This window comes from Blennius ocellaris (assembly GCF_963422515.1).
Source record: "Blennius ocellaris genome assembly, chromosome: 21".
Taxonomy (NCBI): Eukaryota; Metazoa; Chordata; class Actinopteri; order Blenniiformes; family Blenniidae; genus Blennius; species Blennius ocellaris.
In genome coordinates this window covers 12,520,722-12,536,280 of record NC_137670.1, presented here as the reverse complement: position 1 = coordinate 12,536,280, position 15,559 = coordinate 12,520,722, and the positions used below count along the sequence as shown (strand labels likewise).

Here is a 15,559-nt window from a genome sequence, read left to right as displayed (position 1 = left end):
GGAGGGGCAGTTAAAGCGGGTGGCCTCTATTGGGGGGGGGTCACCCAGGGACCGAACCTGGGACACTGCGGAATTTGGAGGACAGGAGAAAAATAGGGCAGAACCACCACGGGAGGGACGTTCATGGGACGGCTGCATATGTGCAAAACACATGACCTCACTCGACGCTCACGATTCAGGCTCATCAAAGCTCTGAATGCGGGAGGACAGGATGGAGGAGGAGGAGGACTGCCGGAGTGAGGTTGGAGGATATAATTAGCTTCTGCTCTGGGTAATCCTCGCGTATACTTTATTTTCTGAGAGCTAGAAACATCGACTCTCGGAGGTCAGTGCTCTTGGAAGTGATCCTGGTAAAAATTCAATCACAATACAGACTTCTGTTTCAGAGATTCCCTGAATGACTCAACTCTAACATGATACAGTTAAATCGGTAAGCTTGACTTACACACACACACACACACACACACACACACACACACACACACACACACACACACACACACACACACACACACACACACACACACACACACACACACACACACACACACACACACACACACACACGCACACAGACTGCTCTAAGCCATCACGTCACAGTCATGCTTGTTCAGGTCCCCTTCATTTCATCCCTCTGCAGTCCTGTCAAACATTTAAGAAAACAAACAAACACCGTTTGGAGGTGAGTGAACTGCACACACGTCTGTTTTGTTTTTTTCTCTCCTCCTTTGTATTGGGTTCAGATTTCTGCAGCAGACACGTGCGTTTGTCCTGTGCAGTGCAGCTCCAGTATTTCTCAGTCAATCCCCTTTTTATTTCTCGCTTCCTCACTCCTTTCTCCATCTGTCCTTTCCTGTCCTGTCCGCACCGTCCGGGACAAATAAAGCCAGTCTGCTCTAATAGCCACAGTGACCGACTGCCTTCACGTGTCTTTTTCTCTTCACAAAACCCCCTCTGTCCTTTGTCTGGCTGTCTTTGTTACGTATGCTTCGGTAAGTGTCCATAATCTACCTCATTACTAAGTCATAAAAGAGAAAATGAAACATAGCGAAGCACATGCAGAGGGCAAGCCAGTTTAACAAAAGCACATTAAAGTTGTTTCATCCATATGTTTTGTTTCTATATTTCAATCCAAAATCGACTCCTGTCTCAGAATGTTCTCCAGATCGAGGCTCTATCTCTATTAATTGCGGTCGTTTGCTGATATATGCACTCTGCCTCCACTCCGCTGCCACTTGGACAGGACGGACAATCACAAGGAAGCAGATGGTCACACAGGAATCGTCCCAGTAACGCCCTCCAATGTCATTTTCCGAGGGAATGAGCAGGGATCCAGTTTGACTGTTGAAGTGCCACATAATGACGCGGAGCCAACCAATCCAAAGACACTTGGGAAAAAGCGAGGCTGTACAAAAATATACCGTATAATAATCTCCGACAGATTGGCATTCAAGTTGTTGCCATATTTAAAGTATTATTATTTAAAGTTTGGAATGGTGTGTGTGTGTGTGTGTGTGTGTGTGTGTGTGTGTGTGTGTGTGTGTGTGTGTGTGTGTGTGTGTGTGTGTGTGTGTGTGCGTGTGCGCGTGCGTGCGTGCGTGCGTGCGTGCGTGCGTGCGTGCGTGTGTGCGTGTGTGTGTGTGTGTGTGTGTGTGTGTGTGTGTGTGTGTGTGTGTGTGTGAAAGTGTGTTCACGTGAGTAATCTGTGAGGGTGACATGTGGAGGAATGTCCCATGAAGTGATTTATCTGCGTGCTTTGAGTGTGAACATTCAGCTGAGTGGTTTATGGGCATCTACACTTACAGAGTACACGCCAATGTGAAAAGGTGAGTCTGCTGAGAGTGATTTATGTCCGACCAGGTGTTGGAAGGGGTCAAACAGAAGATGCATGTCGTAATGGAAGTGGGTAAATGTGTTTCTCCGCCTCATCAGCCCTCCTTTAGTCACATTGTGCACTGGATATTGTTTATGAATAATTGACTATCTTGATGCTGTGAAAGGACTTTTGATTGAAGACGCAATTAAAATAATTTTTCTGTGTCAGTATGTGCAGGCTGTGCTCTTGTTTGTTTACACATGCAATGTGCTTATGCATGTGGCACTTTGTGTGATTATAGTACACAACACACTGCTCCCTCGTGTGATTTGACAAGACTTGCCCCATTTAGAGAATTCAGACTTCTACCACTGTAATCTGCTCTGGCACCGCGCGCGAGCCCTCCACCACGCCATTGCTCTGAATCATTTTAATTCCACACCATAAGAGCAAAATGCCCTGGGTTCACCACAATGTCCAGCTAATTGACTGCTTTCACAGTGTTGCTGAGCGCTGACTCAGCACTTAACAAGCGTGGCCAAATGGGCTGAGGCCGAAGTGATGGACACAAAGAGAAAGGAAAGTATTTGGAAGGGATGAGGGGAGCTACTTTTTGCTAAATAAAATCCTGCAGCATGTTTGATCTCATATAATGGGTAAAAGCAGAGGGCTGACATTTTGAGAAATGTACTTATTCCCTTTCGCTGCTAAGAGTCGGATGGGAAGACTGATGCTGCTGTCGTGTTTGCATATGTAGCAACAGCCTGCAGCAGCAGACACATTTCCATAAAGACTGGAAATGAGGAAAGAGTGAGGCTCTGCCCAAAGGTAACAAAATGTACATATCAACGCCTTTTTTTAAATACTTGTAATGTCATTTGCTTAAACTGTAAAACCCAAAGTGCACCAAAAAAAATTTTTTTTTAATGATAAAACAGTTGACAGTTTTGCAGAGGGTTATGTGTCAGACTACTTCTGGGCTCGGAGCTGTTGCTAGGCAACCAGTGGAGCCTCATAGTCACTGGTAGTGGCGAAAAGACATCGCTAACATAGCATAACCCTTTACAGATGTTGAATCACTGTTTTTTACAGTACTGTTTTGTAAAAAGCGATTTTTTTGTTTCCACTATAAGAGTCAATACTAGTTTCAGGATGCAACTTCTGAATATAACCACATATTTGCATGATAATCTAACTGAAGACAGAGGCTAAATTTACCAACAAATTATGTTACTACATATTAATTAGCCTCAAGGTTCAATGTAATGAAGCCATTTAGAGGGAATAAAACACATTGCAAAAATTAAACAAAACTGCTTGCTACATCTCAATCGAGCTTTATTTTGTTCCCTTGGTGTTTCTTGCTTATCCAACACAAAGCTCCTGTCTCCCTCCTTGTTATGAGACACAGAGCATCTACCCGGTTAAGTATTGCCAACAGACCACGCTCAGGTTACAAGGCAGCAAACAGAGGGACAGTGGCTTCCGAGGTTGCAAACACAACATGAGAAGGCCTGCGGTACAAAACGCTGTCAGGGAAAATTGAAGCAGAACACGATATATTTATTGAGTGCACGGCACAGGAGAGTCAAGCTGACTAATTGCCACGCCTCCGCTAGCAGCCAATGCTCAAAGAAAACTGTTTACCTTAATTAACTCGGCGAGCACCTAGCAATGTCTTTCTCCTCTGTCGAGGCCGGTCTGGTGCTTCCGCTATATTCAGACTTGTGTTTTCGAAGCATTGCTTGTGTCCCGGTAGAAGTACAGTCTCATCCTAATGGAAGACGAGGATTGCCGGCAGTGAATATAATTAAGGCCTCCTTTCCCCTTTTTCTCTGCTATTTTCAGATGCAGCCCACAGGGAGAGGAACAAGAATGGAAGTGGTAAATAGGCCTTTCAGCAGGGTCGGGGTATGAATGGAAACAACTTAGATGCACGCATGCCAGACCAGACGCCTGAAAGTAAAAATTTTATTCCATGCACTTAAAACCTTTGCGTTCACAAAAGAGAACTATTAAAGTAAAGTAGTAGCTAAAGAAAAGAAAAAAAACAATCGCAGTTTCACGTCTCTACCACCAAGGGAAGCCGGAGCTTTGAGGTTTGGCAGAGGATGTTTGTACAGTAGGAAGAATAATCTCTTGTTTTCAAATGAGACTGCCTGATTTTACAAAAATAACAGTACCAGCTGTAACGGGAACTCTACCCGAGGTGCTCTGGGTTTACACAGCAAACAGTAATAAAGACAAGGTAGACTCCGAGATTGCTACAGTTGGTTGGGACGAACACAGACAAAAAAGCAGTCACCTTCACCGCCGGGTTTTGTGAAGATCCACCCACAGTGGGGAGGTAACGTACACCCGGGCAAACAAAACTAGCGCAAAAAAACCTCACTGGACGACACTAAATTAGAAGTGACCTCTACTGAACATGTCTGATACAGTTACATCAAAAGAGGACATCAAGCTGGATTAAGAACAAATGCTGTCAACAGTCAGTTTTTGTCATTCTACAACTTTTTGGTAACAAAGATTAAAAATGTAATGTAATGTAAAAAAAAACCAACTAATAAATAAATAACATGACATCCCTAAAATGTTGAAAAGAATCTTCTACTCCACATTTCTTGTGTTTTCTGTCCCATGTGGTAGTTCCCTGTCTGTTCTGAGGCCGCCTGGCACAGCTTGTGAGTCACATGTGTGTTTATGACAGCATTGTGCTCTCCAGAGGTGAACATAGTGGGGAAGAACAGTAAACAATGAACCACAAGATATGACCTTCAGGGAGAGGTGGGCACTGGACACTGTGTTGTTCCCCAGAAATGCATCAAATACAGGCACACAAAGTCCGATTTGGAAGGGGCAAAGGGGCATCTTGTACATGCTGAGCTACAAATGGTGCTTTGTCGGGAGATTGCTGACAAAGACAACTGTGCCCTTCTGGTACAAAACTGAAGTAACCAAAACAGAGCTAAACCAATGGGACAGAGGAAACAACATTATAGGACAATAACGGCCCATCCGTGGAAATACAAGAAGCAAAGCAAAATATCTCTTTAAGACAGTTTATTTACTGTGTGGTTTTATACATTATGTTCCATTGCGACGTCTAAGGCTTTTTTATTTCTGCATCCGTATATAATTAGTCACTAGACTATTCTAGTTTTCACTAAAGCAATTTCCTGATATTCAGGGCTACTTAATAATTAATCATCAAACATTAACTTCTCCATCTTTGTTTACCATCATGTACTTAATCTGCTGAGTGACACGTGATTACATTAAATTAGATTATCCAGAGAACACGAGTTAATCCTTTGTTGTTCATTTAGATCACTTTTTAGAATCAGAATGTTTTATTAATGACGTGGCATGATGTGGACAGAAATGTCCCAAATTAAAACAAGTCAGATGCCTGCATGTCGTCTGAGCTCTACTTCCAGGATCTGATGCTCAAAGAGAAACTTGACCAGGTGCACTTCTCTATATTCTGTCAGCGGTTTGAGCAGTTGTGGTATTGTGGGTCCAAATGCCTGAACGGTGTCGCAGATTTTAAGAAGTGATTGTGTGGCAGACAAAAAAAAAAGAGAAGATAATCAATAAAATATCAATCAATAGGCTGGCAGGAGTGCCGGGGTGGGAAGATTGGATGGCTCAAGCTTCACAGATAATCGAAGATGCTAAGACAAGGGTCACCCCCACCCCTCTCTTTCTGTGGTTGTCACCTCCTCCTCCTTTTTTCTCGGGACCCCTTCTCCTATCTCCCCGTCTTATTTTACCTCAACCACGTCCTTTTCTGGCTTCTCGTCAATCCCTTTTTCCCTCCTTTTCTCTCACCACTATCTCACCCCTTCTCCATTTCTCTCCTGCTCCCACCCCCTCCACCTCTCTTCTCTTTCTCCGGTGCTCCCCCCTCCTCTCTCCCGTGTCTACTGCAGCAGAAAAGCCAGCACCGACAACCAGCATGTGCGTGTTTGTACATGTGTGTGCTACTACGGTAAATCCGGAGCCGCACACGATCATGAGCAGCAAAGGTGAAATAAAGAAAAAGCCCCGCGTGTGAATCGAATGCTCCGATCAAAATATTGATTGCTGGTGCGTTACATCACAGACATGCAAACAAGCCTCCTTTAAATCATTAGAGTAATGTCTCTCCTCCTGTCTCCCTTTATTTCCTCTCATCTCCTTCTTCCTCTTTCTGTCTCTCTCTCATCTGTCTCATTACATTTCCACATCACCACCTCGTTTTTTTTTTTTTTTTATATTTCCTATCCTTTCTCAATCCCTCTGCTTTTCGTTTTCGCATACATTTTGCATCTCTAAGGACCAAAAAAATTCAAACACATCGGACAGAACACTTTTAGAAAGCACCACAGTGGGAAAAAAAAAAAGCTGTGATCTGGGTCACATCGCTGTTTGACGTATGGCTCTGGCAAATTAGACCTACACAGTGAAATGGGGGCGACGTTCACCCACAAAATTGAGCCAGTGTTGTGCAGCAACTGAGATGAATCCTACCTACTACACTGCTCTCCATAACCTCAATGTGGTGTCATTAACATCACCATCTGCAGCCATTACACTGAATAAATGTTTCTTTTTGTATGATTCATCAGCTCTTGGCTTGTATAACCAGTGCATATTCTTGAGCATTCAGGAAGCAAGACAGCAGGTACATGCAGTTGCATTCAAGGTACAGTATATGGGAACAACAAAAATGCTGTTTCCTTATGCTGCAAGAATCCAACGGCAAATTGTTTAGGTTTACATTTATGGATATATTTAAAGGTGTAAAGAAAATTCCAACACTGAAGGGTAATCTGTGAATAACTAAACCTGTGCGTGGTTTTGTTGCACCAAATGGTTGGGGTAGAGAAACATCAGATCGATTGAGTTGAGAGTGACAGTTAGAGAAGTGCTTCCTGCCTTTTCCCAAGTGCAGAGAGGCAGATCAGGTGGACTATACTGGACTTTGTGTCGATCAAAATCCAACACGTCTCTCTCCCTTTAGAGGGAACTGAATCCAGGTGTGTCGACCAATACCTGGTGCCAGTTTGGCTGTGAATGCATTTGACAATACAAGGTAAGTGCCTTTGTGCATACAGGCATTGTCTTAATATCTTACAGTCGATACTGTTTGTGTTAGTGAGTATCACCTGAGTTTATTCATCCATCTTTCACAGGCAACTATTTCCAGTGTGATTGCATGAATTCCTGGACACTGCAGGTGTCTGCTGACTGTCTGGTTTTACATTTGAACCAAGAGTATTCATGCACTCAAAGCACCAACTGGTCCTCACACACCCTGATGACAGGAAAATCTAATAAAGCAAAAACTGGATGCAAGATGATTAAACTATAACTCTGGATATGCAAAACATCACAAATCAAAGCAGTCATGATCAAGGGGGGAGGGGGGGGGGGGGGGGGGGTAAAAGAACCACAAGCCCACTGTAACTGTTTTCATGTAGCTTGGATCAAAAACACAGTCAGAGATACTTGTTACTGTTACACCTGTATGATCAAATAGCATCAATCAGTCGCTTTTAGCAGGCAGGTCATTGACTATTAACAAGAAAACAATAAATGTCATCCCAACGGAGGCGCAAGTTATGCGTAACGGGGAGAACGCCCGTGCGTAAAAGGCATGTAGCATTCAACTGGGACAGGGGGGCTGACAAAAAAACAAGGCAGTGGTGTAAAGCCCCACCAAGGGCAAATGTGTGAATAGACAACCACACTGACGATTCGGCGTCGCCTTCTCGGTGATGTGCTAAAATAAAAAAAATGACTAAGATGAAATACGACTCGTTGATGTGCATCATAAACGAGCAAGCATCGCCTAATGAAGGCGTTTGGATGCAGGAGGCGCAGCGGACGCTGCGTTTGGAGGCAGATATGTATTAAACCCGTTCAAGTAGCAGAATACGACTATAGGAATTATGATGGCCATAAAAACGGTATTCAGTGTGAATACATCTCGTCGGAAACGTTACATATATATCATGTATATGACGTGGAGGGTGGTGTTTTTGACTGTTACTTCAACTGGTACCAATCTACCAACGTAGCTGAAATACCATTTTCCATTTTTTTCATATGCTATCAGCATTAATTATTCAATAGTAAGTCTATATCCCGCCATTTAATACAAGCCATACTGTCAGGGAGAACATACCAGCAGTCAGTTCTCCGCAGTTCATTATGAAGGATTTTTTTTTTTCAAAGCACTTAAAGGAAATCTTATCACGACAAAGTTTTATAAAAGTTATTATGACTCATGCATGTCTAAGATATGAAGAAGCATAATGTGCAATAGTACAACAACAACAAATAATAATAATAATAATAATAAGTTGGTCCCCACAGGTAGAGACGTGCGTAACTCACCCGGGCATATTTGGAGGAATACGGGTCTTCGAACAGTGCCCATATTTTGGGCTGCCAGGTTTTCCACCAGCCCGCTTTCCTTGCGTCCTCCTGCATGCACAGTCTTTTCAAGTCCCCGTCCGCACCGCCCAGTGCCGGGTCGTCGTCCGGCGCGTCTGGTTCGGGAGTCTCGAAGCTGTCCAGCGCCTCCTCCGCATCCCGATGCTGTCGGTAATTCATCCAGCAACACGCCTCCACGTCCGTCTCGTCGATGCCCCAGAAGGCCAGCTCCTCTTCGAACAGCGGACCGCACACATCGTTGGGACAGTGCAACTTCCCGGTGCGGTAATAGTTGAGGATGAAGGAAAACACTGACGGGTGGCGGTCGAAGAAAAACTCGTCTAATTTGGGGTCGTAGTCGAAGTTGCTGAACGCGTCCGGCTCGGTGAGCCACGACAAGCGGGTACCGGGAAGCGTTTTTAGGGTGCTCCGGTAGGTCTCATGCCGCACCCCCCCGCAGTTTATCACGATTTTCTCGCTTTCCGACGGACAAGTCATGTCTGCGCTGTAACATGCTTTGTTGGACGACTTGTTCCCACCCTTGCGCCCTTTGAAAGAGGATACACACACCGAACTGAGCATAGAGGACCGGGGGGGAGGGAGAGGATGAGAGAAACCGAAGGGAGGAGGAGGAGGGAGGAGTCTGAGGAGTCTGCGGGGAGAGAAAAAGGGCATACATTTTAGCAGAAGGGAGAAATAGATGTGGATTATCAACATTGCAATACAAATAATGAACAGCCAACGCGTTCATGCGAGTCATGTCTGCAATTGATCGCTTGATAATCGGTGGAATGGAGGCGCAAAGAGAAAACGACCTTGTGCAGGTGTGGGAGAGTGACGGGGGGGGGGGGGGGGGGGGCAGGGGTGGAAAGGATGGGCAGCAAAGTTGTTTTGCACACAGCATCGTGAGGAGGGGAAAAGAAAAACATGCCAGTGAAAAATGTGAAAACAGGTGGCTTTGCACGCAGTCATGAGTCAGCATCCTCGTGGGCCGATTGTTGACACCACAGTGATGAGGAGATGCAAGATCCCAGTCCTAAGCTTTTTGGTGATGAGACTGGAGTCCCGGGTGCTGTTGCCACCCCTCACTCAGTCCACTGAACTTATCTCCCAGCTGTCATAATATGGTCGTGTTTAACCACCGTCCAATGGATAGCGCTGGAGCTCAAGTCGGTATTCATCCACATCCTCTCTCTAATTAAACATCTCACTCACAGTCATCCCACCTAAAGACAAACACGCCCCACCTTCTCTCACAGTGTGGCGGAAAGTACAGAGTGACAGAAGGATGGGGAGAGGGAAAACTGCAGATCTGTCTCTTTTCTTTTCCTTTCTCAAGAATGCCTATCTGCTGTTGGTGCAGTGTGTGTGTGTGCGTGTGTGTGTGTGTGTGTGTGTGTGTGTGTGTGTGTGTGTGTGTGTGTGTGTGTGTGTGTGTGTGTGTGTGTGTGTGTGTGCGTGTGTGTGTGTGTGTGTGTGTGTGTGTGTGTGTGTGTGTGTGTGTGTGTGTGTGTGTGTGTGTGTGTGTGTGTGTGTGTGTGTGTGTGTGTGTGTGCGTGTGTGTGTGTGTTAATTGCTTCCCGAGAGTGCGGTGTCCGTACTAATGTTAGATCTCCTCAATCAGCCCTATATGCGTGCTCCACACACTACTGCAGCCCCCTCCGACCGCACGTAGATTCATGTGATGCACAATTATGTCAGTGCTCTTCGTGCCACTTCTCCCATGTACTTTGCGTGTGTGTGTGTGTGTGTGTGTGTGTGTGTGTGTGTGTGTGTGTGTGTGTGTGTGTGTGTGTGTGTGTGTGTGTGTGTGTGTGTGTGTGTGTGTGTGTGTGTGTGTGTGTGTGTGTGTGTGTGTGTGTGTGTCGACATGCAGGGACAGAAAAGAAAGAGAGAGAGAGAGAGAGGTGGTAGGTGAACGGATGGGTTGGGTGGGGGGGGGTGGTTGAGAGGGAGGATGCAACCATAAATCAGATTTTTAATGGAGGGATCGAATATAGGCGAGAATAATCAGGAAAACAAGGCAGGCCAGAGCCAAAGACCTCAACATGAGAACAACATGGGGACAAAAGATGAAGAGAAGGACACGTAGTGACGTAAATAGAGGTAGAAGTGAATGCAGTACACACACTGGGGGCAGTTACAGTGAACAGCTGGTGTAATATTGTCTCTAACGGAGGAAGGAGGGAAAAGAGAGCCTGTGGGGGGTGGGGGGTGGGGGGTGGGGGGGGGGGCATCGAAAAGGAGAGTGCACTATAAAAGTGAATGAATTCCGCTGCAGTAAAAAGCCAGAGTTATTTGCTCTGTGTCCTCTCTGCCTCTCTCTTTCTCCCTCTCTCTTTTCTACCAGCGATGTTAAATTGTTCACCCGTGGGCTGCATAGCGATCCAGAGGGGCTCGCGAAGACACGCGTTCACAGCAACAACAAATAAGAAGCCCATACATGCACTGTATCTATGTTGTCAGCCTTTTTTTCCTCTATTCAAAGAAATGCACCACTCTCTTCCTCCTCCCCCCTCCTCTCCTGTGAGCTCTCCCTGGCCCTCCCCCTCCTGCCTCCTACTACTCGCTCCCTCACTTTCTCGCGCTCACATTCCGCATAAAGGAATCACATTTCATTGAAGGAGGGGAATCAAGGCTTCACTTTTCTCTCTCTCTCTCTCTCCCCCCCTCTCTCTCTCTCTCTCCCTTGCTCCCTCTCGCTCTCTCTTTCACACCATATTTTTATTCCCATCAAGTGTGACACTCTGTTTGTCTTTCTTTCAGCTCTGTTTTTTCTGCCCTCTCTGTCTTGCTCCTGCGTTTGCTGCATCTGACTCGAGTTCACTCTTTCCCTCCATGTCTCCCCCCTTTTTGTGTTAATCATCCTCTTCTCTCCTGCCTCCTTTCCAAAATTATGCATCTTTCACTTTGTGGCAACTCTTTCCATCTCCTCCCCCTTCAGGCTTTTACTTTATGTAATGCAGGATGCTGCAGTGGCTCTTTGGGACTTTTTTTTTTATTGGTGTTCACTTTGTTGTTTTAATCCTTTTACGGCACTTTTGATCTGGAGGAACAACTTTGGTTATTGGAAAAGTTTGCTGTTTCTATTTTCTCGTTTGAGTTTTTATAGTTTAAATGTTTATTTGCGTTTTCAATATTTATTTTGCCTTTTTGGTGCAAATATTTCACTTTTTTTTTTCAAAGTGTTGTGGATTATATGCAAAAGACTCAACACTACTCAGGTAAGTTCTATTGATATCTGCATGGGTGAGAGAGAAAAAAGCAAAACTCAAACTGTGAGCGCGAGACAGAAAGTAGATTTTAAATACATGGATGAAAACATAAGAAAACAAGTATTAAATGTCTTAGATTTCTACTTTTTTTTCAGCTTTCCTTGGTCAGTGCCGTGTTTTGCTGCAGGAGCATCAAATCTGCTTGCTTGGCAGAAAGAAAAAAAAACCTGCACTGAGTTTGAAAGTTGCGGTGGACCATCATGCATTTGCATCTCCAACGTTTAAACAGAGCCTTAAAAAGAGATCGGCTTAAAGGGTGATTGAAACAAACAGCTTATTTGGAAGTGCAGTGAAGCACAGAGAGTGTAAAAAGATCGTTATCCCAGGCAGCTCCGTCCTGAGGGGCTTTCCAGCAGAGAGTACTTGTGTTGTGGGATGGATTATGTTTCAGCACCATGGACAGCGGCGCGCGCTCTCTCTCGCTCTCTCTCTCTCGCTGGGACAAAATCCCTCTGATGGGACGCTCAAGTTTTTAGAAACAGCCTCTGTGAACTCTCTGTGAAACTTTTATCCTTTAAATAACTTTTCATGGGACTTGATTTTAAAAGCCTGCACCCTGCCGTGCCCTCCGTGGGGAGTTGTAGCGTCGCAGGTGAACTGCTGAATATTTTATACCCAAACTACCACAAGTCTGTAACTGTGGTTTTTGTTCTCTCGTTCCGCATGGTGAGCTTATCGATTTTATACATTTACTGCAGCCTCCTTCTCCAGTACCAGAATCCACTGAAGTAGCAGCTAATAAGACCAAATCACTGGCTTTAATGAGGTCACGTGAGCTGAATGTTTCGTGGCCGCATTTAAGGACAGTGCCTGCGGTTTTCAGCGCAGAACAGGAAGAAGTAAGCAGAAGTAAGTTGGCCTCAGCACTCCAATCACTGCAAGCACTGCAAAAACACAGGAAAGGACGGAGGGGGAGGGGGGGGCAAGAGGAAGAGCCGCATCAAGGGGACATGGAGGGGTTGGTGGGGGTGAGGCGAGCGAAGGTGAGTGTCTCGTGTAAAATGGAGGAATAAAGTGGAGGACGAGTGGGAATGGGAAAGCACAGGAGGGAAGAAAGAAGAGGTAAAGTGAGTGCACATAAGAAAGAGGATAAAAACTGAGTGAGGAGAAAGGTGGACGGGGGGGAGGAATAGCCCCCCCCCCCTTCTCCAACACCACCGGTTTTTCTCTCTCCTGCAGCATTTCCTGCCTTGGCCACCATGTCCTGCGCCACCCTGCTACTACTGCCTCACCACTGCACACACGGGGGGGGGAGAAAGCAAGAACGAGGGAAGAGAGAAGGGAGGGAGAAAGGGGAGGGGGATGCGCACGCACGCACACTCACACACACGCACATACATACATCCTCACCTGGCTGCAATGAACAAACATGTTTCAAAGCTAAAATGAGGATTGGCCAATGATTGAATACAGGCGACCATTGCTGCTGCGGAGCGATGGATGAAGAGCCGGGGTCTCAGACAAGAGATCGAGTGTGCACACGACTCTTGCACGATACTGCACTGACGCTAATATATATTAGCAGAAACACTGCAGCAAGAGGGGGAGGGAGCAAGAGATGATGGGATGCATTGACTATGAGGTACCAGCAGCAATAACCGGGGGGAGGGGTGGAGAACGAGAGAGAGAAAGAGAGACAGAGACAGAGACAGAGAGGGTGAGAGACATAGACAAGGAAAGGGAGGCATTTGGAGGAGTGCTGACTATGCGGAACAGGACCAGCAGTTGGCAGAAAAAGCAAAAATCTTTACCAATCACAGAGGGGAAGATGGCAGAGATGAGAGGGAGTAAGACGTGATAGAGAAAGAGGTGTTGCTGGGAAGAGTAGAAGAGGGAGGAATGGAAAGAATAGGGGAGATAAAAGGTGGGCATTGTAGAGGAGAGGGAGGAGTGAGTGGCGTTGGGGAAAATGTAAGAGGGGAGGGGGAGGAGGAGGAGGAGGCAGAAAGACAGAAAAAGACCTTGCAGTGGCTCAGGATAGCACCTGAGTGGCTGTGAAAAGTGTAGCAGGGTGGATCACAAATGTCCTGCAGTATCAGTGAGAGGAGTGGAAAAAGCAGAGTGATTTAGAGATAAAAGGAGAGGAAGCAAAACAGAAATGTTGGGATGTAAAAAAAAAAAAAAAAAAAAGATATGCAGCTGAGCTGAATGGCAAATGTTCCACTGGGAGGAAAGGAGGGCTTTGCAGGCAAATGTGTAATGTATGTTTGTGTGTGTGAGGAAGAGATGGAGAGCACAAATTGCGTATGTGCTTCTGGTTCGAAGCCATCCCCCCCCCCCCCCCCCCACCCGCTACCTCATCAAAGGATGTAACCACAAGGCTTCATGCTGTTCTATCCATATCACCTCCCTCTCTCCCCTCCTTTCCTCAGCTCTCTCCCCTTAATCTCTACACTACCCTTCTCCTCTCTTCCACACACTCCCTGGTGTTGAGGGGACACCAACAGGAGAAAGTGAAGCACTGCAGCGTGGTGAAAGTACCGCGGTCACCTCCCCTTTTAGTGCGGTGTCACACCACAGTGTCCTCGCCCCTCACATTGTCACTGCACCTCATGGTGTAACTCTGCTGCTGCCGGGGAGAGGGCAAGCCAGATAAGGTGTGCGTATGCTGGTGTGAGTGTTGGTAGAAAAAAAAAAAGAAGAAAAAAAGAAAGGCGGACAGAGTATGACGAGGATAGAGAAGAATGAGAATGAATGGAATAGCATGAATGGATGGGGAGCGCCAAAAAACAGAGAGGGAGGGTGATGCGCATGCAGTGAGAAGCAAAGAACAGGGCCACACAAAGACCCACTAAGACAGATCATATACATGGAAAAGCCGAAAGGAATTGTCATTGAAAAATAATAATAATAATAATAATAATAATAATAATAATAATAACAATAAAAATAAAGCCCACTAGTTGCCAGTTCCAAGAACATGAATTAAATAGCCAATCAATTAAACAAGCAGAAAGGAAATGGCCAATCTACCAGAGGCAGCTCCCTACACAGCAACACCAGTGTGGAGGCCTCCAGGGGCTGACCAATCCACGCATACCGAAGCACCAACACCCCCCCTGGGTGTCTTGAGCCTGGTGCATATTGGTCAATCACCCCTGCCAGCAGCATGCAGCTGCTGCTCTCTTGTTATGATCCCTCTGAGCAACGCTTCTGACGAGGAAAGAAAAAGTCATGCACTCTTGGTTTTTCTGCTTTTCGCTGGCTGGGGATGATTAATACATAAAGCCATTTTCAGGAATAGACTAGCAGCAATGAAGCCTGTAATAGAGCTCTCAAATCTCAGTCAGGGTCCATGACTAAAATCTCTTCTGCCCACAGGAGCGATAAACTGGGTGATATCTCTCTCTCTCTCTCTCTCTCTCTCTCTCTCTCTCTCTGGATAGATACAACACCTGGATGAGACTTCACAAGTGACAGAAGGATGTGGTTTGAGAAAGAGTGATGAAAGAAAAAGGTACTTAAAGCCTCATTCAAGGAGCCATCATTAGTATAGGGGAGGTCAGGATAATCCCGTAAAAGCAGAGAGTGCAGGAGAAAAGAAGCCACAGGATAGTGTGTCACATCAGGAAGGAACTCTATTTTTGGACCTGAATGAATCTGAGCTAATACCCCTCAATATTTAACTTTAAAAACCTGGCTTTTGAAGAATTCGCCTCAGACGCGGATCGCTTTAACCCCCACTTCCTCCAAAGTCGCTCTTAGGTCATTTAAACCTGTCTACTCCTAATTAATGACACTGGCCTCTCTGCATGATTAGCACCATTATGATCCGGCGTGGCAATGATGTGCTACACGGGGCAGACTGACAAATGGGACAAGGAGAGAAGTATTACTGCACTGATTCTTGACCTGTGAACTAGCCGGCAATTAGACATAAAGGTGGAAGGTTGTGTCACAGATTAGACTCTAAAGAGTCTGAAAGGTGATGGAAAAGTTGAGTTTTAATGTAAAGATTAAACATGAGGGCACGGCAACAAAGGAGGCGAGGAAAGGATGAAAGGTGGGTTTCGAGGTGAGTCTCAAGGTCAAGAAATTGAAA

General features: G+C 45.7%; 1 protein-coding gene across 1 annotated transcript in view; it reads right to left on the bottom strand.

Annotated features, from left to right (window-relative positions):
- LOC308146068 (voltage-gated potassium channel KCNC1-like) overlaps window positions 1-15,559 on the bottom strand; it is a 51,060-nt gene that overhangs the window by 33,487 nt on the left and 2,014 nt on the right. The window contains 2 exon segments of the mRNA XM_080517715.1: window positions 8,204-8,836; window positions 8,838-8,894. Of these exon segments, the coding sequence (XP_080373841.1) occupies window positions 8,204-8,836; window positions 8,838-8,894 (690 nt within the window).